General features: G+C 52.6%; 1 protein-coding gene across 2 annotated transcripts; it reads left to right on the top strand.

The window, feature by feature from the left end:
• Positions 1-359: 359 nt before the first annotated feature.
• Positions 360-24,674, top strand: DPYSL3 (dihydropyrimidinase like 3; the record flags this gene model as incomplete). Of its 2 annotated transcripts, none has more annotated exons than XM_083871979.1 (14): positions 360-641; positions 13,358-13,446; positions 15,725-15,909; positions 16,938-17,102; positions 17,312-17,373; positions 17,773-17,853; positions 17,954-18,022; positions 20,446-20,566; positions 21,246-21,402; positions 21,498-21,639; positions 21,963-22,133; positions 22,704-22,883; positions 23,416-23,578; positions 24,032-24,674. In XM_083871979.1, the coding sequence occupies 14 exons, from the start codon at positions 360-362 to the stop codon at positions 24,118-24,120; spliced, it is 1,956 nt and encodes a 651-aa protein (XP_083728105.1). In that variant the 3' UTR covers positions 24,121-24,674. The 2 variants fall into 2 exon arrangements, with proteins under 2 accessions (XP_083728105.1, XP_083728106.1); XM_083871980.1 differs by lacking the exon at positions 360-641 and adding an exon at positions 6,836-6,919.
• Positions 24,675-25,179: the final 505 nt, after the last annotated feature.

Genomic DNA, 25,179 nt, shown 5'->3' with positions numbered 1-25,179 from the left:
GGGGAAACCGCCCCGCGGCCGTCGGGGCTGCTGTCGGTGCCCGGCCCGGCCCGTCCGCCCCGCCCGGCCAGCAGCGAGCCGCGCCCGCGTGTCCGCACGGCTGGGGCGACCGGTGCTACCGACCCGGAGAGCAACGGCAGCCCCGGAGAGCAACGGCAACCCCTGAGACACCCGAGCGGCCGCCCCGGGCCCGGGTCCAGCCCAGCGCCGCCCCTCAGCGCCCGTGGGGCCCGCCCTGCCCCGCGGCCCAGGCCCCGCCGCCCCTCAGCCGCCGTCGGGCCCGCCCCGTCCCGCCCCGCGGCCCGGCCCGCCCGCGGCCCCGTCCCGTCCCGTCCCGTGCTGCGGGGATCGCGGCGGGGATGGCGGCGGACGGGCGGCGCGACGACGAGGAGCTGCCGGTGTACCTGGCGCGGCCCGGCTCGGCGGCGGTGCCTCGGCAGAAGCGCGGGGGGCTCTTCTGCAGCGTCGAGGGCGCCTTCGAGAGCAAGACCCTGGACTTCGGGGCGCTGCGCGTCGGGCAACGCCGCGCCCCGCCGCCCGCCGGGCCCGACCCCCCGCCCGGAGCGACCCCCGGGCCCGGCCCGGCCGCCGGAGACCTGGGAGGAGAGCGGCTCCCGGAGCCACCGCCCGCGGACGGCAAGGTACGGACCGGGGCCGGGCTGAGGGCGCGGGGCCGGGGCGGGGTCTGGGGGCGGTGGGGCCTGGGCGGGTCCGGCCTCCCCTCGCCCCGGGAGCGGCCCCGAGGAGCCCCCGGGGGTGCTGCCCCGGCTCCTCAGCCCCCGGGGCCCCCTCTGCCCGTCCCCCCGCTGCCCGTGGCCGTTCCCGGGGCGCGGAGCTCCCCCAGCCCCGCCGGGTGTCACCGCGGCCCCGGCAGAGTCAGACCCGCTGCTCCTTCTCTGCAGGAGCTTTTATACTTGTGTGAAAGGATACCTGCTCCCCCGCCAGCGAACATGGGAAAAAACCAAAACCATAGGGATTTGGGAGCTGTTACCCCAAACCAGGCAGATCCTCATCTCTCATGGACACACATTAGAAGTACCACACCGGCAGAGAGGGGCGGCACGTTGGTCTGGAACTGACACAGTGTTAGAGGCGTTACTGGGCACAAAGTTTCTCAACTTAAACCAAAGGGAAAGGGATAAACTAATCCATCCAGCTCCACAGCACAGTCCCTCTGCTGGAGGGTGGGATGGCTCGCTGTGCTGGTTCTGGTCTGGTGCTGGCGCTGGCAGTTGGGCAAGATGATGGTTAATACTGTTGAGTGAATGTCGTGGTTGGGGTTTCAGTGGTCCTGTGGCTCATTTTTGCATCAGGCAAAGGCAAGTAAGGCTATTTGCTGCTGTTGGTCCATAAGTTTGTTAGGGGCTGAACTTTTTAATAGCCATCTTCAGGTCACCCTTTTTCAACTGTAAACAGGGGGAAACCCTGCGTCCCCTCCACTCCCCCCCATTTTTCAAGATGGAACAAAAAAAAAAAAAATCACCTGCATCTTAGCCCAGAGAGGTGGAGTGGTTGTCTTGGGGTTCTGCAGAAACCTCCACTTGGTTCTGGAGTGCAAACCCTGATAAACAGCAGACATTTGAGATCTGGAGGCCTAACCTCACCAGCTTGAGCCCAGTGGAAGTACAGCAGTGAACTGGTGTGGTGACTTGAGCTGTCTCAGTGTTGGGGAAAAGCTGTCCTGAGTGTCCACTGTCTTCTGTAGGAATGTCTAGCTAGGCATTGTTTAATTTGAGCTTTTTTCATTGCCCTTTAACTTCTTCAGACTCTGCTTTTTGGTTTCTTACTGGAATGCTTCTCAGTTCATGTTCTTGAGCTTTGCTCCTTTACAGCTGTTTTACAGAGTCAGGAACAAAATTATTATTATTCCTGTCAGTACCAACCTTGTCCATGTGGTTTAAGTAGCAGCTGCAGAACTGACCACTGCATTAACAATTTTATGCTGCTGCTCGTTGGAAAAGGAGCTGAAGCTCCTGACAGCCTGTCTGCATGCTTTGCTGTGAGCTTTTCTTTATTAGCTGTGCCAAAAAAAAAAAAAAAAAAATTAAAAAAAAAAAAAAAAAAAAAAAAAAGGCCTGGTTCCCTTTTAAGGTCTTACGTAGACCCTTATCTCCAGTGTTTTGTAGCTGAGGATTTCCTTGCACAGCTCCTCTCTTCCTGATGATTTCTGCCTCTAGATTTCTTCCTCTGAGGCCTTCAGCTGATAAGCATCAGGAGCCAAGCTCCTTTCATCTGCACATCTTGCCTAAGAGGATGGGCAGCTTCATACATGTGTTTTTGTGTTTGCATGGCTAGAAGGAATTGTGTGACTTGGTACTGTGGCTTTCAAGCTTTGAGGTGACCCAGAATATGACAGTGCAATGGGAAATGAGCTGTGCACACTGAGCCCCATTGCCTGCACAGCCATGGGGAGTTTGCCTGGGTTGGACTCTGCAGACTCAGGGCACACAAAGGCACTTTTGTCAAGGCAAATTGAACTTTGAATAATTTCACAGATTAAGAAACAGTGAGAGAGCTCAAGTCATCTACTCTTGCCCAAGCAACTTGTTTTTTAGAGAAGCTGAAAGTAAGAGATTTGCCTGTGCCCAGGGCAACAGAGATCTATCTTCTGATTTTTGCAGTGAACAGTTTATTGGAAGTACAACAGACCAACATACCTATTTTTTTCCCCTATAATGACATTAATTACAATCAAAGTATCAACATTTCTGTAGGGAGACAACTGCAGTGAATAAATGCCTGGTGATAACACGTGGTGTCATGCAACTGGACAGCAAACACAGACCCAGGCACACGATCCAACCTTGCTTTGTTTTATCACAAAGTCTATTGGATGGACAAAACCTGGGCTGTATATTGGGGTGCATTGAAGTCAAAGTGGGGATAGAGCAGCTGGGAGCTGTGCCTTTGCTCTGTCAGTGGGAGTTTGAGCTTTGCCACTGGATTTAGGGACAGACAGTGACAGTCATTAGGGTAGAGGCCAGGGGGGCTACTGTGGAGGCTGTGGCTATGGGGAGCTGCCCCTGTGGGCTGGTGGGCGTCCTGGAGAGCAAGAGATGTGCCCTTCAGCTGCTCTTTGCTCAGAGCAGGAGGTCCATTTCCCTGCTACTGAGTTCTGCTGCAGCAAGAGTTGTTGCTGCACAACACTTACAATTTGGAGGACCAGGTTCAGATCTGGGCTATTTGCGGGACTGTTTTTAACAAGAGTGATTTAACTCAGTGCAGGTTTTCATCAGTAATAGCCAGTGTGGACTCTACCCTTCTGAAGTGTCCTGTAGTTTTCTTTGAGAGCTGTCATGCCATTTGTTTAACCAGAGTGGATTACTATGTTCACTTACTATCATGAAGTAAAAAGAGTTTCTCTGTAGGTCACAGACAGCACCCTCTGAATTCCTTTGGGCAGGATGTTGACAGAAGGCTGGTGATGTGTGAACAGGTACTGGAGAGCTGCAGTACTGGGCATCTGCCGAGGCAACAGGGCTCTGAGGAGCAGGGAAGGAGCCTTACACTTTGTGCCTGGTGTCTGGGAAGGTTGATCAGAAGCCTGTGCAGGCCTTCTCCACGTTCCTCCTCACTGCTCAGCCGTGCAGAGACCCTGCATTTTCACCCTTCTTTGCAGTCCCACAGGCAAGAGCACATTGTGCTAACCCTCAAACACTTGGTCCTTCCTGCTGCGTGGTTCTGCAGCTGAGTTGTCATTTCCAATGCAACTGGCTGTGGTCCCACAGACATGGGATTGTGGCTTCACCTCAGGCTGGGGCAGCTCCATTGGCTGGGGAGGAAGGGGAAAAGGAATGCAAGGGAAACTAGTGGGCAGTGAAAGCTGGTGAAGTGTTCATCCCTTCCAGAAGAGGGGCAGGAGCCAGTCCTTGGCTTTTTCCTGGCTGTCAGCCAGTGTCACACGTGTCTGATTGTGTGATACCACGTAGATATCAACCTGTGATACACCCTGGACATGCAAGCAGAGCTGCCTCAAATGGAGAACAAAGCTTGGACTGACTTGATTCTCTCTTTGTTTTTCTGACCCTTGTAAAATGTGGTCTGACTTCAGCATTCAGCTTTTTGGTTTCCAGTGCCAGTAATTTATAGCAGGAACATGGAGCCAATGGCAGTCTGTGCCTCACGAGGCATCTTTGCACAACCTGGAGTTGCAGTTGTGCACTGCCTTTAGCAGTTTAAAATCCTGAATTTGTCGAAGGGATCCTAAAGCACTTTGATAGCATTAATTCATCACTTCAGTATCACCCCATTCAGTGTCTGTGTTTTGGTTTTACTTGTTCCTTTTATAAGAGAATAATTTGAAGTTACATTATACTTATTACTTTTGCAAACAATACAAACAAATCCAACCCGCTGAACTAGTTACCACATAACAAATGCAACAGTTAAACTTGCATTACAGTTCATGGAGTTGAATGCTAAATATTCAGGTCTTTATTGAAAAAAATCCCACATATATGTATTTGTATTTTCTAAGAAATCTGATGCCTGAAGCACAGCAGTAAGAGTCAGTTCTTTGGCTGCTCATGCTAGGACAGAGGTTATTGCCAGCACTTAAGCAAAACTGCTGAGTTTGTTATCCCAGCCCCCTGTTTGAGAAGACAGATATTAGATTCCTTGGGAGTTATGCAGCAGGGCTAGATTTCCAGAGAAATTAGGGATTCATTTGAAGAGTTCCTGCTTGCTATGTTTTACCACAAAACTTGCCCTAGCATGGAAGTAGTTTGATTTTTCACACTACTTTGTGGCAATAATCCTTGGTTTCCTTCTGTCTTCGTTCTCATTTCTGGGTGGTCAGGGCTGTGGGAGTGGCTGACCCCGGTGTGTGGGCAGTGCAGTGGGAGCAGGGAGGGGCCGGCAGGAGTGGCCACTGCACCTGGGGGCGCTGAGGCAGCAGCCAATCCTGCACTGCCAGGGCTTTGATATGATGCTGTGAGTGTTATTTGGGCTGATGTGGTCTTGAAAACATCATGCTCTTCTCAGGAAGAGAACAGCATATTGGACATATTGGTCTTTATGGAATTTTTAAGCAGAGAAAAAACTGAATTTTGCAGCCAGGTATAAAACAGATTTCCAGCTCTGCATTGGCACAGGCTGTTTTCAGCCTGCTTGGAGCAGATATTTCCAGGAACATGGCAGGGGCTCTGGGTATGCAGGAACTGTTCTGGAGGCTCAGGACTGCACTTTGGTGCAGGGATGGTGTTTCTGTCCCTTGGATTCACTGCCTCTGACGTTACTTAACCCCTGAAAACTCATCTGTTGGGGGAGCTGAGGGAATGGTTTCATGCAAAGAATATGAATGGGAGGAGGAGATTGTATGTATGGGGACAGGCTGGCCTGGCAAATCTCCTGAACATTATGACATTTGAGCCCAGATTGTTCCACAACTGGTGATATTCACTGAATATTGGCTGTGCCTTATGTAAGAGTCATTGGTCACAGACACATAGAGCTGGTGGGATCTGTTTTTTTCCTGAGCTGGGTCAGGAGCCTCCTGGTCCCCAGAGAGGGGAGTTGAGCCAGGCTGCTGAGCACTGGTGGGCCACAGTCAGGGCTGTGTTTGTTTTGGTGTCAAAGTCCTTGCAGCAGCATGGGCCTTCTGTTCTGTCTTCACACCACTGGTGCTCCTCACCCTGCTCCTCTCATTTGTGGCTGTGCACAAACACCTGAAGCCATGAGGAGCTTTTGAGCTCAGGATTGCCATTTTAAGTAACTTTCAGATTAACCATTATTGTAGGGGGTATTTTGAAGCATGTGAGTCGTGCCTAACACACTGCACCTGGAAGAGATCCTATGGAAAAACTTTTTTTCTGTTTGGAATGTTTTGGGCCCAGGGCAGGGTGTTTGATTGTATTTGTGTGAGTGTCACATAGCAACCACGAGGAAAGCACATCTCTTCAAACGAGGGGTCTGAAGTCACTGTGGCTGGCCAGCATCCAGGGGGCTGATGCAAGCTTGGCTCTTGAAACTGTCCAAGTGTTGAAGTCAGCAGCATCTGCATAGTCATTTATCTATTATTAACTAATTAACTGCTGCTCTTTCTGTTACTGAGTCTAGGCAGAGTTAATGTGGCTCCACCAGGCATGGGGATACTCCAGAAAATGTGTGAGTGAAGTTTTGAGAGGTTTGGTGATCAGAGTTGAGGCTGTTTCTCACCTACCAGCCCCATCCAGTCGAATTTCAGTAGAGACCAGGACCTGTTCTTGACACACAGCAGTCTTGTGACAAGAGCAGTGTGGTGTCTGATCTTCTCCCCAGAGGTTTTTAGTTGCAGAGGCTCTGGCACAGCACTGCTCCCTCATTCCCTGCCTGGTGCCTGCCGACATCCCCTGTGTATGGATCTGCCGTGGAGGAGGTTTCCAGCCGTCTCTTGCTGACTGCAGGGGTGCAGGAGCTGGGACAGGGAAACAAGAGGACCTGGATGGAGATGCAGACTGGACAGTGCCGGTGCCCGGGGTCTGTTCTCGTTGCCAGTGCCTGGGCTCGGTACCAGAGCTCATTGCTGGTGCCTGGTGCCCGCGGTCGGTGCCGGTGCCCGCGGTCTGTGCTCGGTGCTGGTACCCATTGCCGGTGCACGGGGTCGGTGCCGGTGCCCGTTGCCGGTGCCCGGGGTCTGTGCTCGGTGCCGGTGCCCGGTGCCGGTGCCCGATGCCGGTGCCGGTGCCCGTTCTCGGTGCCCGCGGGCGGTGGCGGCACCTGCCGGGCGGGGCGGGGCGGGGCGGCCCCGGGCTCCCCCTGGCGGCGGCGGCGGGCGGTGCGGAGCGGAGCGGGCGGGGCGCTGTCCCGGTGCGGCGGGCGCGGGCTCGGGCTCGCCTTTGTCAGCGGCGGCGCGGAGGCAGAACGGGCTGCGGCGGCGGGTCGGGCCGGACCGGGCGGCGTCATGTCGTACCAGGGCAAGAAAAACATCCCGCGCATCACGGTGGGTGCGGCGGGCGGGGCAGGGCGGGAAGCTCGGTGCCGGCGCTGCGGAGCGGATCGGAGCGGGGCGGCGGCGGAGCGCAGAGCAGACAAAGAGCCGCCGCCCGCGCAGGTGCCGCGGCCCCGCCGCTGGACTGGGCTGGCGGAGCGGGCTGGAGCATCTGCTGGAGCATCTGCGGGGGCCGGAGCCCGCGGGACCCGCTGCCCGTGGGGGGATCCTCCCGCAGGGCGCTCCCCACGCCCGGTGTCCCCGCCGAGCGGCTCCCGGTGTCCCCGTGTCAGGTGCGGCGGTGCCGCTGCGGCGCTCGGGGACCCGCCCGGGAGCGGCGGCGGGTGGCGGGTTCGCCCCGGAGCCGCGGGAGCCCCGGTGCCGCCGGTGCCCGGCCGTGCCGCCCCCCCGGGCTCTCCTGCTCCCATCCCTGCCCCGGCCGTGCCGCCCCCCCGGGCTCTCCTGCTCCCATCCCTGCCCCGGCCGTGCCGCTCCCCCGGGCTCTCCTGCTCCCATCTCTGCCCCGGCCGTGCCGCCCCCCCGGGCTCTCCTGCTCCCATCCCTGCCCCGGCCGTGCCGCCCCCCCGGGCTCTCCTGCTCCCATCCCTGCCCCGGCGGCTCCGCTCCACGGCTCGCCTCGCCGGGGCCGCAGAGGGCTCGCTCCTGGCAGGGCAGTCTGCTCTTTCATCATGTTGGCTTTTCTCTGGCTTCATTGTGGCTCCTGATTTTTCTCCTGAGGACAGCTCTGGCCCTCTGGAGAAAAAGGAAAAGCAAAGCACTTGACTTCCATTATTCTTTTGCATGTACAAATGTGAACAAAATGCTGTGAAAGAAGCACTAATACCTTGAGCACTGTAAAGAGAAATTCCTTTGTCAGCCTAGACTCAGATGCTTTCACAAGCAATATTATGGCTTTACACATCTTTCCTCTTCTGTATCCTTAGACCACCATGGAGACACCCAAATTGCTGCTGCAGATGGGATTTCTCCAATTCTCTGGGGCTTTTTCTTTATGATACACTTTATCAATATGCAGGGCTTGTACCTGCTCCTCTGGGATCCAGTGGCAGCTCTTTCCCCTCAGTGGTAACAAAATCTTCAAAGCTGCTTGATTTATCCCTATTAAATCCCTTCCTTTTTTGCTGAAGCTGAAGATGCTGCAGGCATATGGTGTCCGTGCACTGATGTTACAGGTAGCTCTCTCCTCTGACTCCTACAGCTTGAGGATGACCCTCCCTGACTGACTGGCCCTGTTCTGCAGCATTATTGTATTCTGGAGTGGAAGAAATGGCCGTGGAATTCTGCTTAAATGGCAGGGGGGCTTAGGGGAGAGGCAGTGAAGTGAAGTCAGATGGTGGGTGGCCTCCTCTGTTTTAATGGAGTGGCAGAAATAAAACCTCAGCTCCAGTGTCTCCCCTAGAAGAAAGTTGGTTTGGGAGTGTGTTGTCCCATTCCCTTTAAAGCATCTGAAGCATTGTATTGAAGGTGGAGGAGGTCTGGGGCACAAGAGTTACAGAGAATAGCAGAAGCCACTTCCCCTGGCAGGTAACTCACCCAGAGATCTCAGAGCTGACAGCGCTGAATTGGGAACAGAGCTCACAAACAAGAGGAGCAGTGCCCTCCTCACTTCTGTCACCCAAGCAATGGCCTTTCATGGAGGATGTATTGGAAAACTGGGTGTTTGTGTTTCCCAATAGCTATTGTTTCAACTGCCTAGTGTGCTTTTGGAGATGCAGAAACACTCCCTCCTGGTTCCTCTTGTACTCAACAGTACTGCAGTCAGTATTTGTAGTTGGTTTCTGCCAGTAACATCTGAAAAACCAGTTTCCTTATTGTATTTGTTTGCAGCAGTTTCTCATCTTTTCTAGGACAGCCATTTTAGTGGAGAGGCCAGCAGCACAAGTGAGTGGTGCATGTGTTAGTGCGAGATAAATTTCTGTGCAAATTATTATTCCCAATATGAATTGTAAAAGCCTGTTCAAAAGCTGTGTGTGACAGTGTGACTGTAGCCACTGATGGAAGGCTGGGAAGTATGGGCGTGTCTGTCAGTGGCACATGGAGGAAACTCGGGGAGGGGAGGTTGGCCAAGGCTTTGCCTTTCTCAGTGATAGCTCCATCAGCTTGGTGTTGGATGTGTTGCTCTTCACTGTCTTGTGTTGTGCATCAGAGACAACTAAACGTGGTATTACTTTTCATATGTGTGCTGATGCTCGGGTGCCCAGCTCAGGAGAATAGTAATTTCAGATCTTGTGTGTCTGTTGAGAGACATTTTACTGGTTCCTTTTCTTTGGCTCCTTGGAAAGGTGATCAAAGTATTTCTCCTCTTGCTGTCCACAGTATGTTCTTCTGCAGAAAGAGAGACAGAAGACCAAAATCTTGTCCTTATTTCACAAAATACTGTTAACAGAACTGTTGGTTGAATCAAAATTACTGAGCCTTTGTGCTTTTGTCATAAAATCCTTTCCTAGGCCAGGTAGACTGGAAATCCCATATTTTTTTCTTGGTGTGAGCCATGCCCACCACAATCCCCCTGCCAGAGCCCATAAACACCATCTCTGTGATGTTTCTGCCACCTCTAAAAACAAGGAGGTCTGTGTGGTGTTGGCCAGTATGTGGTATCAGGTACACGTGGGGAAGAAAGGCTCAGTTATTTACTAGACATATTTTGGTAAACAGCTTTCAGTATGTAATTTCTAAGCCACAAACTGTGGGGAATCATGGTGTAGCTGGCAGCTCACTATCTCTCCCTATAACACTAGCCAGGGGTTCTTCCATCCTGTTGTGTGGTACATTAGTAAGGAGAAAACATGAGCTTCTGATGAAACACCACTGCAATTAGTGTCTCTGCTTTTACAAGGGAAAAAGCATTAAAACCATACACCTGCTTCTATGCTCCCCTAATTATGCCCTTGTGCTTTGTAAACGAGGTGAGCACTCTTGCTGGCTGGGCTCAGCAGCCTTCTGGAAGTGCTGCCTGCCTTTCTTTCTGCAGCATCACTCTGAAAAACGTTAAGAGACCACTTGATACTTTGGGATCTCAAAATGACCAGATGAGGCTTAAGGGTATCAGGAGCAGAGCACAGGCATGGGGGAATGGGTAATGGGTTTGAAAGCTTGATCCCAGATGGAAACAGGCAGAGAGACAGGGAGAGTTCTGCATAAAGGCTTACCAGCATGGAGAGGTGCTTAGGGCTGGTGGTGAATCTGGCAGGTTTTGGCAGAGCTGTGCTGGAGGGAAAGCTCCAGGCTTGGCCTCATGGGCATCCCTTGTGCCTGCAGAAATGGGTCCTCACAGAAAGCACCACACTGGTGGCAGAGGAGCCTTGATGTCACTGGCTGCCCCAGTGCTCTGGAGGCACTGTCAGAGGGGAGGTCAGGCCAGTGGCCTGGCAGGTCAGTGGTCAGTGCAGCATCTCACACCACGGCTGCTTTGGCGCCCTTGGACAGAGGCTGTGCTGGGCTGTGCCCGGGGCTGGGCACTGGCTGCTCCCTCCCTGGCCGTGCCCCCTGGCCCCTGGTGCAGGAGGACCTTTCCCTCTGCTCAGTGGCTGATGACACAGCGTGACACTGGCTGGCAAGAGCCATGGTGGGTGCACAGAGGCACAGTGAGCCCTGATATGGGAACAGTGCATTTATTGTGGAGTGGGGCTGCTCTGGTAGTGTGCACTGCAGTACCCTGGCTATTAAATCAGACTCATTCCCTCATAACTGCTTCATTCTCTTCTTCTTCTCCTGCCTCTTGACACCTGGGTGCACTCCTGTACGATGCCAGAGCCTGTAGGCATGTCATCTGGATTTTCCTTATTCAATTCAGTTGCATTTTTTCCTTGCAGTCAGTGGGTGGGTGCTGGTGCAGTCCCTTCACTGTTGGGTGGGCATGGTGGGTTCTGGCAGTGCCTGATCCCCTGAATGGATGCCTTTTTTGTGCTTCAGCCACTGTGGATCTCTCAATTTTGTGTAGTGACAGAGCACTGAGCAGCCCTCCACATCTGCCACAGAATGACCTCTTGTAAGTGTGGAGCAGGCACATTTCCTGAGCTCATATTAATAGTTTATTCAGTAATTGTCAGTGTGACTGTCTCCTGCCCCCATGTCACCTGTGCCTGACTCTCTTGGCTTCCTCTTGTCTGATGTTCTCTAGTGAGAACCAGCTCAAGGAATTCCAGAAAGCAAGTTGGGGAGGGCAAGACAAAAAAAAATGGAGGGCTGTTAGTGGATCTGGGCAGGGAGACTGTTTTTGTTGTCATGTCTGTGCTCAGGGTCCTCAGTCCCAATGCTGAGCATCGCCCAGCATGTGCCCCATGGGGAGAGGTAGCGAAGCTGTGCTCTGGCCCGCGCACCCGGGACTGCCAGACCAGTGTGCCTGGGCTGTCCTTGTGCCTGGGCTGTCCGTGTGCTCCGTGTGCCTCAACTGTCCGTGTCCGTCGGTTGTCCTTGTCCCTCGGCTGTCCCTGTCCCTCGGCTGTCCGTGAGAGGTGGCTCTGGTCCCCAGGCTGCTGGTTAAGGTCGGGATTTCCATGTGCTCATGGAGGTGTCTCAGTGCAGGATGTTTGAAGGAGCTGTGCATGGGGGGCCGTGCCGTGCCCTTGTTTCCAGGTCCCCCTCAGACAGCACAGTTTGGGCAGACTGTGCCCGGTGCGTTGGCTCGGGTCGGGGCAGGAGCGGGGCTGGCGCCGGGTCTGTCTGTGGGAGAGGACAGTGAGTGTCAGGAGAACCGGGAGCTCAGCAGCTCAGCCGAGCTCTTTTCCCGTGGGGGGGGAGGCTCCCTCTGGGCTGTCTGGGCGGGGAGGGGGATCCCCGTTTTGGGGCCGGGGTGCGGCCGGCAGGGCCGGGGGGCGGTGCGGGGAGCCCGCGGCTGTTCCTCCTTGGAGCCGCAGCGGGGCTGAGCGCGCCGGCATCCCCCTCCATCCTCCTCCTTTCCCCACCCAGTTCCTTTGTCTCGGCGGCGTGTGGATGCGATTGCTGTAAAAACGCACGCGGGGCTCTGGGCTTTGGCTGCTGCGCGATGCGGGAGTGTTCTTTGCATCCTTCTGTGGACAGAAAGGAGGCTGAAAATTCCCACCGCGGTGGCGATTCTTCAGAAATTGCCCCAAGGGTGGCGGGTGGAGAGCAAACCCATTTCCCTGCAGAGCAATTAACCACACAAGAGCATCGCAGGGCGAGGCTGGTATGTGAGCCCTGCTGAAGGCTCTGGTCGGGCTCAGACTGTGGAAGGGGAGTGTATTTACCTGCCAAAACCCGGGCTGTGGGCAGCTGGGGTAACTGAGAGGAATGTAAGGTGTGATCAAGGGCTGAAGAGTTGTTGGAGGTGTTTTAAGCTCTGGCACAGCAGTCAGCCCATGTCACCTGAATCCATGGCAGAAATATGTGAGAGGGGTGGTTTCCCCCTGCCTGCAGCTGCTCGTGTGGACTTGTGCCCATGCAGGTAGGTGGAAGAGCAGGACCTCAGCCATCCCAGTTCCTCTGGACAGGGTCTGTTCCCCACAGGACAGCACCCATCCTCTCCCATCAGCGTGTGCTGAGCTGTCTGGTCCAAAAGTATGAGTGCAGGAAGAACATAAGCACAATTCTGGTTGGGGTGTTGCTCTGTTGTCCTGCTGTGCTCCTTCAGAGGAGGCTGCTGGCCACTTTGGTCAATAGAAGGGAGAACAGAGAGATGGTAAATCAGGAGACTGGAGTGCAGTCCAGTGCCTCCTGGTTTTTGTGTAGACCTGTGAAATGCTTCAGAAGCATTACCCCAAGCACAGCAGGGGAGTGACAGATTGCCAGTGGTTGCCTGTCCTGTTGGTTGTCTCTTCAAGGTGGTAACAGAGGAGACAGTAACTTGTCTTCTTTAATGCAACTTACTTTACATGGTATCTGGATAAGATTTAAGGACATGCCCTTAGTACAAACTTGCCCTAAATGCTGGTGTGTGGCTCATGCTGCCTGCAGAGTTATGTGCATAATGTCCTGGTGCAGGAAGCTTTTGACCTCTCTGTATTTTATGGAAGCATATTTACTGTGTCCCCAGTGACTCTCCCTCGTGCTCAGTCTGCCTCGGTGGTGTTTCTGGCAGCCCTCCCTCCCACTTAGAAACAGCTTTAGGAGTATGACATTTTCAATCCTTGCTCTTGTACTGTTGTTTGGAGTGTTGGCACAGGTTCAGTGATCTCTCTGCAGCATCAGTGGTTGAGATGAGCAGTGATTTTATGATTCTGCTGGGAATCATAAAATCATAATATATTAAGGAGATGGAATGGACCTTTAAGATAATGTAGTCCCAACCCCCTCTAGTGGGACACCTCCCACTAGACCAGGTTGCTCAAGGATTTAACCAACCTGGCTTTGAATACTGCCAGGGTTGGGGCATCCATAACCTGTTCCAGTGTCTAACCACCACCTCAGTCAAAAGTGAGTGAAGCATGTGTGTTAGTGCCACTGACAGCTGCTGTGCTCTTCCCTTTTCAGAGTGATCGTCTCCTTATTAAAGGAGGGCGAATAGTCAACGATGACCAGTCATTCTATGCTGACATTTACATGGAGGATGGCCTCATAAAGTAAGTATGGGGTTTCTATTATCTCCATCTCCCCTTAAACCAGCTTCAGGTTGGGTGGTTATTGGTGACTTTTGTGGATGTGGTCTGTGCCCCACTTGCCAGGTAGTAAAACTTAAAACCCCTCTCTATTCAGAGGCTCAACTCTCTGCAGTGTGTGTAAACACAGATGTGATTGTCTGATGTGTTTTCAGAGGAACTGCAGTGACTGAATTGCAGTCAGGCTTGTGGGATTGTCATACTGTGTCCATTGTACAGCAAAGTTGTGTCCAATTGCACCAGGAACAAGGTTTATCTTTGACTCCTGCTTTGCTCTGTGTTAACTGTATCAGCATGAATGACCCCACACAGGATCCTGTTTGTTAGCACTAACAAGGATAGTGCTGTGCTGCAAGTCATCTGCATCCTTGAGATTTCCAGGAATTCAGGGAAACCTCTGGGTTTCCCCAGCTTCTCAGTGTATGTCTCAGAGCTGCAGGAATAGCTCCATTTTTTAAAGGCTGTCATTCAAACCTGGCAAAGGTATTGTGCTGGGGCCAGCTCCACACTGGGTAAAGTGAAAGAACCATGATAGTTTCTAGCCCAGAAACTTGAAAAGGCATTGCTTGCTCTATGGTAAGAGTTAAATACCCAGCCTTCCCAGGGTGGTGTATGTTAAAAATCCAGCAGCAGATAAATACTTCAAGAAGTGTGACTGTATTTTTATCTGGTGGACAAGACCATTTGTGATTGAGAAGTGCTTGTACACAGGCAGGGATCAGAGCCAGCTTCAGATGTTGCTGTGGCATGTGCTTTCTGAGTATCCTTGGGCAAATCACTGGGCCTCATCTATAGCCTGGAGACCACAGAATTTCACTGGTTTGGAAGTTAAATGCTCTTACAAGTGAATTCTGCAAAGAATACAGTGACCAATTAAAAACCTTTAGTGATGGATTCATCTCCATAAAAGCAGTGGGAAGAGCTGCTGGTTTGTTGCTGTGAGGACAGTAAAGTGAGCAGTTCTGTCCACAGAATTTTGTTACACTAGGAAAAAAAAATGCATAGTGACTCAGTTTGAATGAAATGCAAAAACGGAATTTGCTTCTCATTTTTACCTCTCCAGTATGCCAAGGAATTCAGAGTTTTCCACCAAAAACAACTTATCTTTAAGTAGATTTATCAAGGAACACTGAGAAAGACTTGATGAAAGTAGGATTTCTGAAGGAAGAGGTTTGTAGGTTGGGTTGAACATATGAACATATAAATGGGTTGAGGGACAAGGGCTGAGAAGGGAAATGTTGAGGTTCAGGTGACCTGGGCTGCAGGAGGGCCAGAAATGTTGAGTTGTGCTCAAACAGAACAGGCCCCAGAGCACTGTAGTTTTGTATTAGGTTACTAATGGATTTATCCTGGAACTCTATAGATTTCCTGTTTTCAGAAGACGTTTTTAGGTACATGTGATTTTAGCTGCCTTCACTACAGTGTGGTCCTGCTGATAGCAAAGCTGTCCTTCAGGGTCACAGAAGAGACAAGGTGAGAGAGGAGAACTGTGCATTTCTTGGGGAGACAGTGAGCCCAGAGCTTGCAGGTTGTGCCATGAGCCCAGCAGGCTGCAGCCAGTCAGGCTGGGCACTTGCTGAGCTATTTCCCAGCTCCCAGGAGTCCCTTCACTCTTGGGACTTTGTGCTGTGAGCAGCATTGCAAGTCCCTGATAAGCCCTGAGCTGGCCAGCAGCTGTGGCATTACAGTGGAAATCATCTTTCTCTGTAAGTCAGCTCAGACTTGAGCATTACTTAAGGTGGGCAGAAGGACAGGAGACTGGAGAGATTAGGGATGTAGCTCACTTGGAAGCAGGTCTGGTGTTGGGTTTTGTGGGCATGGGTGAGCAGTTAGGACTGCTATGCTGGAAATGCATTCTGGAGCCTGTTTGTGAGCCTGTATGGTATGAGTTGTCCTAGGCAGGTTCTCTCCACACACTGCAGAGATCACCATCAGACTATAATCCCCAGCTACCCCAACCTAGTGACTGCCCCAGGCAGCAGGTGCCATCCAAGTCACTTGCAGAGCAGCTGAACAGATGGCAGCCACTCCTGGGCTGAGCACAGCATAGGTGTAAGCAAGGCAGACAATCCTGCTGTTGCTGCAGAGTGGAGTGATTTTGCTCTGGCAAGCCTGGGTCTGGGAGCAGGACAGAATGGGGTGTTCCTGCTGGCAGGGAGCTGTCCTGGCAGTTCCTGGCTGAGCTGTTCAAAGGTTGTGACTGGTTTTCCTCTGTGTGAGTGTCTTGGTGTGCTCTTATCAGGCAGATCGGAGACAACCTCATTGTTCCTGGAGGGGTCAAAACCATAGAAGCCAATGGGAAGATGGTGATCCCTGGGGGAATTGATGTCCACACTCGCCTGCAGATGCCATACAAGGGAATGACTGCTGTGGATGATTTCTTCCAAGGAACAAAAGCAGCTCTGGCTGGTGGAACCACCATGATTAGTAAGTGCCACAGGCATGGCCTGTGCATGACAGCACCCACCACTCCTTCAAGATCACCCAGTTCTTTCTTTTTTCTGTGCTTTTCTCAGTCTTCTGTGTTTTCAAACTCTATGATAGTGTGTTCATATTTTCTGTGATCTCTGTCAATGCAGTCTAGGGAGTAAGGATTTGGATCCTTAGTAATGAAGTGATAGGACAGGAGATGTCTATAGAACCCCTTGCTCTTGGAGATCCTGTGTTCTGCAGTGCTCGTCTGCAGACACTGTTTCTCCTGGGACCCTCAAAAGGAACAATGACATAACTCCTCTGTTAAATTAACAGTAGGGCAGCGTGGTGCTCAGATGGCTCTGAGGAGACAGGGAGAGTGGTGTGTTGGCATCCTACACTGCTTGAAAATAAACAGTGCTAACAAAAAAGGAAAGGGCATTCTGAGGTCCTTCCCTGGAGGATGCTTTGGCTGTGCAGTGGTTTGAGGTACAGATGCAGTGGTTACAGCTGTGTGCACTGCAGAGTTTCTTGGGATGCAGGAGCAAGTGTTGATCCTTCCAATAAAGGGCTGGGTTCCTTTATTCTGGTTCCTGGTTCTCCCCCCACCGTTTTTCCTTCCTTCCTTCATGCCAAAAGAAAATGTTTTGTGAAGTGGTCTGTGGCAAGGTGTGGAGATTCCATTCCATTCCTGGGTAATAAAAGATGCATTAGTGTTGCAGTGTGGGAGGAGGCTGTGTGCTAATGGGGTGGGAGTGGGGATGGGGAAAGACAAGGCTCTTCAGCTTCCAGCCAGTTTCTCAGCAGAAGCATGTAAAAACCCCTGGCCACGTGTCAGAGGCCATTAAGCAAAGGCTCTGTGCACTTCCTTGCCAATAAATGCACTTGAGGAGCCAAGGCATGTTGTGAAGGTTACAGGATCCTCTTGGGAGCTGCCTTGAGGCTGTTGAAGAGACCAGCCTGGGGTGGTGGAGCTGCCAGGCCGTGGTGGAATGGGCTGGTTGGGAAGCCCTGCCCAACCCTTCCTGTGCTGTGCCCTGCAGTGGATCACGTGGTGCCCGAGCCCGAGTCCAGCCTGGCCGAGGCGCTGGAGCGGTGGCGGGAGTGGGCTGATGGCAAGGCCTGCTGTGACTATGCACTGCACGTGGACATCCCCCGCTGGAGTGACCACATCAAGCAGGAGCTGCACACCATGGTCCAGGAGAAAGGTTTGTTGCCTGCCACTCCCTGCCTGGCCTTGGCCACCCCTGTCCCCTGGCCAGGGAGGGCAAGAGGTGGCTGTGCTGTTGGGTGCCCGCGAGGTCTTGCACAGCTGCCAGCAGGAGCTGTGCCCCACAGGGCAGCTGGTGGGGAGGGTGGCCAGAACAGGCAGCCTAACCTATCCAGCTCACCTCTCTCTCCTCTCTCCCTGCCCCAGGCATTAACTCCTTCATGGTGTACATGGCCTACAAGGATTTGTACCAGATGTCCAACACTGAGGTGAGACCCCCTGCACTCCCATGGTTGTGTTGATTCAAGGAGCAGTGGGGGGAGACAGCCATGGTGGGCATGGGGCAGCTCATAAGGCTGGTTGCTGCCCCTGGCCAGGCCTTGCTGCTCCTCTCCTCCACCCTGGCTGCCTGTGCAGGGCTGCCCCAGGCTGTTTTGTGGGCTGGCTGGGCTCCTGTGCTGCAGGCAGAGGCACAGGTCTAGTGTGGAGATCACCAAGAGCATCTGCTGGTGACTGCATCCTTCAGAGGTCCCTGCACGGTCAGAGCTCTGGCTGGCATGGCTACACTGGGTCCTGCTGCTGCCAGGGCCATGGGTGGAAGGGCCATGAGGGGTGCCAGCACCATGGACAGTCTGCTCAGTAATCATTTCTTCTTGTCTCTCTTTTAGCTGTATGAGATATTCAGCTGCCTGGCAGAGCTGGGTGCCATAGCTCAAGTTCATGCAGAAAACGGGGATATAATTGCACAGGTAACTAACTACTGGCATGCAAGAGCTGAAAATCTTTATCAGGCAGATTTGGTGTGGAGTTTCAGTCCTGTAATACCCCTCTGTTGTTTTGATGTCTTAGGAACAAGCCAGGATGTTGGAGATGGGAATAACAGGCCCTGAAGGCCACGTGCTGAGCAGACCTGAGGAGGTAAGGTGCAGAGGACAGTTCAGCCTCACTTCGCTGAAGAGTTTTCCCAGTCACATTAGGGCTCAGTGTGTTTAGTGGGGCCAGGTAAGCAGCAGGTCGGGGGAGAGTGTGTGTATACCCAGGGGTATTCATTTATACAGGCACTGCTGTCTTTTTCCTCATCAGCCCAGGGTGCATGTTTGTGACAGACATTTCTGTCTTGCTTGTGTTGCTCAGCAGAGACAGAAGCCCTTGCTCTGAGTCTCACAGAGAGGACTCAATCAGCCAAAGTGTCTATATGGCTGTAGCAGTCGTTGAGTTTGCATTGGGGGCATTTGTCTTATATCTGTGACTCCAAAGGTCTGAGAAGCCTAGAAGAATCTAATGACAAGTTTTAGTTTCTCTGAGAATTCACTGTTCACCTCTAAGTGCTGACAGTTTCCAGCCTCTTCCTGCTTTATATCTGCTTCGTCTCTAAAGTGTGTTTCAGAGTCAGATGGGCAAAGCCACTGGTAGAAGGAGTGGGAGGGAAAGAGAAGGGGAATTCCCTGGTTACAAATCATTGTCAGGACACTAATGAGATTACTTCTAATTTTAGCTTGCAGGGATTTTGCTGTTTGGTCCATTAAAATGAGTTGAGTCTAATTTTAGATAGATTTCCTTCACATAACTCCCTGCTGAGAGGTGCTTTGACTTCCCACAGCATGTGAAAGAAAAAAACAATAGGAATTTGATACAATAGCAAAGTTGAGCAGGGAAGCACAGGGACAGATTTGTACTTCAGGACCTGCTGAAATAAAATTCGTTGTCTTAAATTGAAAGTGTAGGAAGTTGGCTGTATTTGAGCTAATAACAACATAAATGGCCTAGTGTAAGACCAGTACTTACTCTCCTTGAAATACAAGAGTGTAAAGCATTTTCCTGTACAGGGAAGAGTCTCAGTGTCAAACACAGTGGCTCAGAGTCCCTCTTATTTATATGATTCTAACCTGTTGCCACTAGTTGGCAAGCTGAGGTGCAGTTATGGGATGCTGTGGTTGTGCCCACGTTTGAGAACTGTCCTATTACCATAAGCAGTGCAGATCTCATCCAAAGCCAATAAAACATTGTTAACTGTTTGATCTTGAAATGCCATTAAAGTATAAGGCAAGTGAGAACAGTGCAAGGCTGTAGATATTATGTGTTCAGCCAAATCCAGATCTCATTACCTTTAAAAATAAACAGTGTCCTTCTTCCAGAACATATTTTACCTGGGAAAATGTTAGGTGGAGCACAAATGACCCTGCTGCCCCATAAAGCCTGAAGGCAGATGGCAAAGCATTAGGAGAGTGGTCTGTGGCTCTGTGGGTCTTCTCTGTCCTGGAGGGACCTCAGTGGGGATTAAAGACATATTCTTCTATCAGGTGATGGTGGTGACTTGGTAGGGCAGGATGCTGCTGCTCCAGATTGTAACCTGCTGTGGGGGGTGTTCAGTGATGGCTGTTTGCTCCTGTCCACACGTTAAACCCCATCAACTATACTGCCCATAAGTATGGTGATAAAGAATGGCTTCTTGCTTAAATTTCTATTTAAAGAGTCTTTAAGAAGAGAAAAACCTCTTTTCACTGTACAGCAAATAGATCTGCAGAAGTCTGAGAGGCATAGGAGTGCATGTGTGTCTGGATGCAGTGCTCTGCTCTGCTTCTCTGCCCTGGGACATTTTGGCTGGCATGGTCCCAGGCACTGCTCTAGGAGCTGGATCACTGTGTCTTTTTAAGGCTTCTGTTTTGAACTTTCTGAAGCCAAATTTTAGAGCAAACACTTGGAGAACTCCGGGGTTGAGCTCAGGCTGAGCACAGGCTGATGTAATAGTCCAAAGATATCCCTCCTGGTGGAAATCTGCCCTCCACTAACAACAGGACAGTGAGATGGGGCGGCTGTCAGCAGGCTGGGGCAAGCAGCAGCTGCACTGCAGGATGGCCAGGCCTCAATGACAAGCAGCCTGCTATGGGCGTGGCAGGGGGCATGTGGTTAAACCTGCTGCAGCCATGGGACAGCCTGGAGCAGGGGAATGCTACAGGAGCATGGACCTTCCTGCTGGCTGGCATCAGCCTGCAGGCTGTCTGGCAGGCTGGGCAGCAGTCCCTGGGCTCCTTGGTCTCTCAGGAGAGCTGAAACCAGACAGTGGAAAAAATAGCAGATGCAGCTCTGCTGGCCCCCGAGCAGGGTTCAGGCTGTGCTCCTGTGCCAGGCACTGTGTTACTGTAGCCTGTCTTTGGGCCAGGCCCTGGGGAGACAGAAGCTTTCCCCCCTCAGGTCTCCCTGAATAAACTGCCTTGGGGGAGTCAAGGGTGAAAGCAAGGGCACAGGGTGTCCACAGCAATCAGTGGTGTGCTGAGAGTAACAGGGGCTCCTCTCTGCCCAGCCAGTGCTCCCCTGCAGCTGTGTGCCATCCTCTCTTCCAGCTGGAAGCAGAAGCTGTCTTCCGGGCCATCACTATTGCCAGCCAGACCAACTGTCCTCTCTACGTGACTAAAGTGATGAGCAAAAGTGCTGCTGACCTCATCTCACAAGCCAGAAAAAAAGGTGAGTGGCAGCTGGTGCTGCACTCAGCCCTGCTTCTGCCACCAGGATGCTGGATTGTGTGGTCCTCATGTCCTTGTGGTTGTTTTGCCAAGATCAGCACTGTGCTTCAAGTGCTGTCCAGTGCTTCCCCTTCTGCTAGGGAGCAGTTAGCTGAGGAGTTTGCCTGACTTGTGAAGGGCAGGCTGACTCTGCAGTAGGACATAAGGAGCCACCTCTTGTTGTCAATCAGGTGACATCAATATGTGAGGCACAGGAAGGAGGAATGTTTTAAATACCACAGTTTGTCTGCAAAGGGCTCAATGAGGACACTTGTTCAATGCACGTGGGTTGAGCTGCTGTGTATAGCTGTGGCCTCCCTTTGAAGTGCTGGCCCCTTTGGAGGTGCTTGGGTGCCTTTTCAGGTGCCTGGGAGCTCCATTTGTCAGTGGTGCTGCAGCACAGGGATGCCCCATAGGTGTGGGCTTGTGCACAGCTCTGTTCAGTGGGCTCTGTGCCCCTGCCCCAGGAGGTGTGAAGGGGGGTCCTGGTGCACGAGGATTTGTGCCCTTGAGCAGGAGGGCCCTATGGTGATGGCAGGGTCTGGGTGTTCTCGGGACATGGCAGGCTGTTGGTGGTGCTGTGGAGCAGAGAATGCCACCAGGCTCCACCCAAACACTGTTCTTTCTGTGCCCTTCTCCAGGCATTGTGGTGTTTGGTGAGCCCATCACAGCCAGTCTGGGGACTGATGGAACACACTACTGGAGCAAGAACTGGGCCAAGGCTGCAGCATTTGTGGTCTCTCCGCCACTGAGCCCAGACCCAACCACTCCTGACTACATTAACTCCCTCCTGGCCAGGTGAGGCGGGGGGGGCAGAGGAAATCCATATCCCTCATGTCTCTGTTGCTGTCTGACTGCAAAACTGACAGTGGGTTTGTTTCACCCCTCTTCAGTGGTGATCTGCAGGTGTCAGGAAGTGCTCACTGTACCTTCAGCACTGCACAGAAAGCCATTGGAAAAGACAACTTCACAGCAATCCCAGAAGGAACCAATGGCATAGAGGAACGAATGTCGGTGATCTGGGACAAGGCAGTGGTGAGTACCACCAGGGAAGGGATGGGTGGGCAGAGGTGGTTGCCATCTCACACACCTATGCACTGCTCCACAGAGCTGGGTACTCAGCTTGTTCCCTCTCTGCTTTGAGAGTCAAATCAAGCTGGAGCAGGAGAGGTGGCTGTTGCAGGTGAACATCCAGAAGCTGTAACTGTGTCCCCAGTTCTTGGTCTGTCTGGCACCATTTAGGTCAGCCTCAGAAGCTTGGGCCCAGCCAGTCAGCACCTTGTGTGGGACTGAGGATGGTGCTTCCCAGGGCTCTTACTCACCTTTTCCCCATAAAAGTTCTCTTTGTGTGTGAACAGGCCACTGGAAAGATGGATGAAAACCAGTTTGTGGCTGTGACGAGCACTAATGCTGCCAAAATCTTCAACCTGTATCCACGAAAAGGGAGAATAGCAGTGGGCTCGGACAGCGATCTGGTTATATGGGATCCTGATGCAGTAAAGATCATCACAGCAAAAACCCACCACTCTGTAAGTCCTCTGCTCATCTGTGTGAACGCTGGAGGGTGGGGTGTGAGTAGTTTTGTAGAAAGGTTGCCTGGCTGCTGGGAGCTGTGTACTGTCCTGCTTGGCTCTGAGGAGGAGGGACTGAGCCCAGGCTCCAGGCAGTGCCTGTTGTGAATGTGGGTTGAATGTCTATGAGCCCATGGCACATGGGGCTTTTTTCACCATGCTTGGGTATTCTTCTCCTGACCTTAGCCTATGCAGGTGTAAGGTTAGCATAGGCTAAGCTCCTTAGCTTGGTTTCTCTTCCAGGCACAAATATTTTTCCTGGCCTTGCCACAGTGCTTTGTTCATGCCTTACCTCAAGCCTAGGTTCTGCCTTTGTTTGCTCTTGGAGTTCTTCCACATGTTGGGAGCTCTGGTGTGCTTTTACTGTGATGGGCTAGTGAGCTCGAGGAGGTCTCTGAGCAGGCAAGGCTGTTAGAGGTGTCTTCTGCCTGCACTGGGGACTCCAGCCGTGGGGTGTAGGGACTGACCCACCCTGAATGGGCAGGCAGTGCTCTTGTCCCTCCTGACCATCATCTGGGGTTGCTGCAGGTGGCTGAATACAACATCTTTGAGGGGATGGAGCTCCGTGGGGCCCCGGTGGTTGTCATCTGCCAGGGGAAGATCATGCTGGAGGATGGCAACCTTCATGTGACCCAGGGAACTGGACGATTCCTGCCCAGCAGTCCTTTCCCTGACTACGTCTACAAGCGCATCAAAGCCAGGAGGAAGGTGAGGAGATGGGTATTCCAGGATAGAGCTGGGATACTGTTAGCCCACAGTGCCCTTAATAACTGATTGGTTTTGCTTTGCTGTTCTTACTGGACCCTGTAAGCAGTGCAGCAAACTGCTGGTGTATTTTTAATGTACAAAATAGCTGGGGCTTGGATAAGGGGCCCTTTGTGTTAGGTGTGCCATGGTGGAGGCAGATGCTCCTCAAGTTTAGCAGTGGTAATGTCTCTCCTCATCCTGTCCTGCTGCAGCAGGAGTCTGGAGGGAAATGCTGTTTAAAATTAAGAGGTTGGCCAAAATCGCCTTCTCCTCTCCCATTTGTGCAGCATCAACCTCATCTACGTGACAGCCTGTTGCACTGGCTCTGCACACCTTGCAGGGCAGTGGGGCTGTGCCAGGCCTCAGTGCTGCAGGACTTATGGTACATGGCAGTGTGAGAGGAGTGCAGGGGCACTGGGAGCTGGGGAATGATTGGGGCATGATGTTCCCTGGGCTCAGAGAAGTGTCACTGTCCTCTTCTCTCTGGTGACAGATGGCAGAGATGCATGCTGTGCCCCGGGGCTTGTATGATGGGCCCGTATTTGACCTGACCACCACCCCCAAGGGGGGCACCCCTGCGGGGTCAACCAGGGGGTCCCCCACTCGTCAGACACCACCCGTCAGGAATCTCCATCAGTCTGGATTCAGCCTGTCAGGTAAATGCATGTGGTGGCTGGGCTAGGAGGGGCCAGAGCCATGGGCCATGTGTCCCTGTCCCTGGCCTGGGGCAGTTAGAGGTGACCTGTGGCAAGGTAAGCATAAGAGTGGGTCAGGGTAGGGCAAAATCCTGCATGTCCCTTAAAGGACATGGCTGGAGCTGCACCTTGCAGTAAAAGCCAGGCAGTCTGTGGAGGCTCCCATGGCCATGGAGGCCAGTACAGCATCTGATGCTGTTCTTGCTGTGGGTCTGTTCACAAAGCGTCTGCAGAGACTTTCAAGCCACTGCAGCTCCTGGGTTGCTACTGGAGTTGGAGAGGGACCAGGTTGCAGTAGATAGCCTCAGGAGAGCCTTGGCAAGACTGCAGCCTGCCTGACTGCTCAGTCCTGTGAAGAAGACGCTCTTAACTTTGCTTTCCCCATTCCCTTTGTACCTTATTGTCCTGTCCCAGGTACCCAGGTTGATGAAGGCATGCGCTCAGCAAGCAAGCGCATTGTCGCGCCCCCGGGAGGCCGCTCCAACATCACCTCCCTGAGCTAAACGGCCCGGCTGAGGAGGAAACAAAACCCCTGTTCAAGCAAAGGAAGAAAAATGGTACATTGGTGTTGAAGAATGAAAAGAAGTAGACCTGTTCTGAAGAATCAATAAGCCTCAAGCCTTATGTTTCACAAATGCTACTTGCTACCTAGCTTTAAAGATGTTGCTTCATTTTGTTTTTGCATAGCCTTAAAGTTCTGTTGTTGTTACTGTTGTGGGTTTGGTTGGGTTGTGTTTTGCTCTTCCTCTCTGTATGCATGCTGCTCGGACAGGTTGCTCGGTTCAATGTTATTGGTGTTGAACGTGTGTGGGATGCCGTGGTGTGGGACAGTGGGAATGGCCCACGGGCTGGCCTGGCCAGGCAGGTGAGGGGCAGGGCCTGGCCGGAGGCAGGATGTCAGATGGGGAGGGCAGGTGCACTGAGCTCGTAGGGACAGGTGGGTCTGTCACATTCATCTCCACCCAGTGCTCTGGCGTTTCATCACGAGGCCTATGGGGGAGCTCAAATCATCTCTGTAACAGCTGTCACAGCACCTTGTGTAAGGAGTTTTACTACTTTGTACACTTTATTAAAAAAAAAGTTGTTCCTTCAAACAATTCACGTTCTTGGCTGGCTCTTCTCTTCCTCAGGCCCCTGCTGCTTGGCAGAGCCAGTGCCCAGCTGCACCCGCAGGGAACTGGGCTGGGGCAGCAGAGAGGTTTGGGTGGAGGGGGCTGCAGCAACAGCCTATTCAGGGCAGCACCAGGCAGTGCTCACTGCTCCAGGTGTCAGGGTGTTGGTGTGTATCTCAGACAAAGGTAAAGGTATTGGCAGAACAGTTTGCAGGTATTTGTGAAAGCCTGTTCAGTTTGTCTGTGCAGGCTCTGTCTGAGCCTGGCCTGGGCACCAAGGCATTCACTACATTGCTAAGAATGGGAAAAATGTCAAATGAGGAGGTGAAACTTCAGGCCTGTCAAAGCATTTAAATAATAGCATCATTCCCAGCATTACTGCAGTAGCAATGCTTTGGCCAACCTCAGTCTTGGCAAGGCCACGCCGGCAGTGCGGTTGTTTCTGAAAAC

The sequence above is a fragment of the Zosterops lateralis genome, assembly GCF_965231275.1.
Source record: "Zosterops lateralis genome assembly, chromosome: 14".
Classification (NCBI taxonomy): domain Eukaryota; kingdom Metazoa; phylum Chordata; class Aves; order Passeriformes; family Zosteropidae; genus Zosterops; species Zosterops lateralis.
The sequence above is the reverse complement of the archived record's forward strand: the minus strand, read 5'-3'. Positions and strand labels throughout refer to the sequence as shown.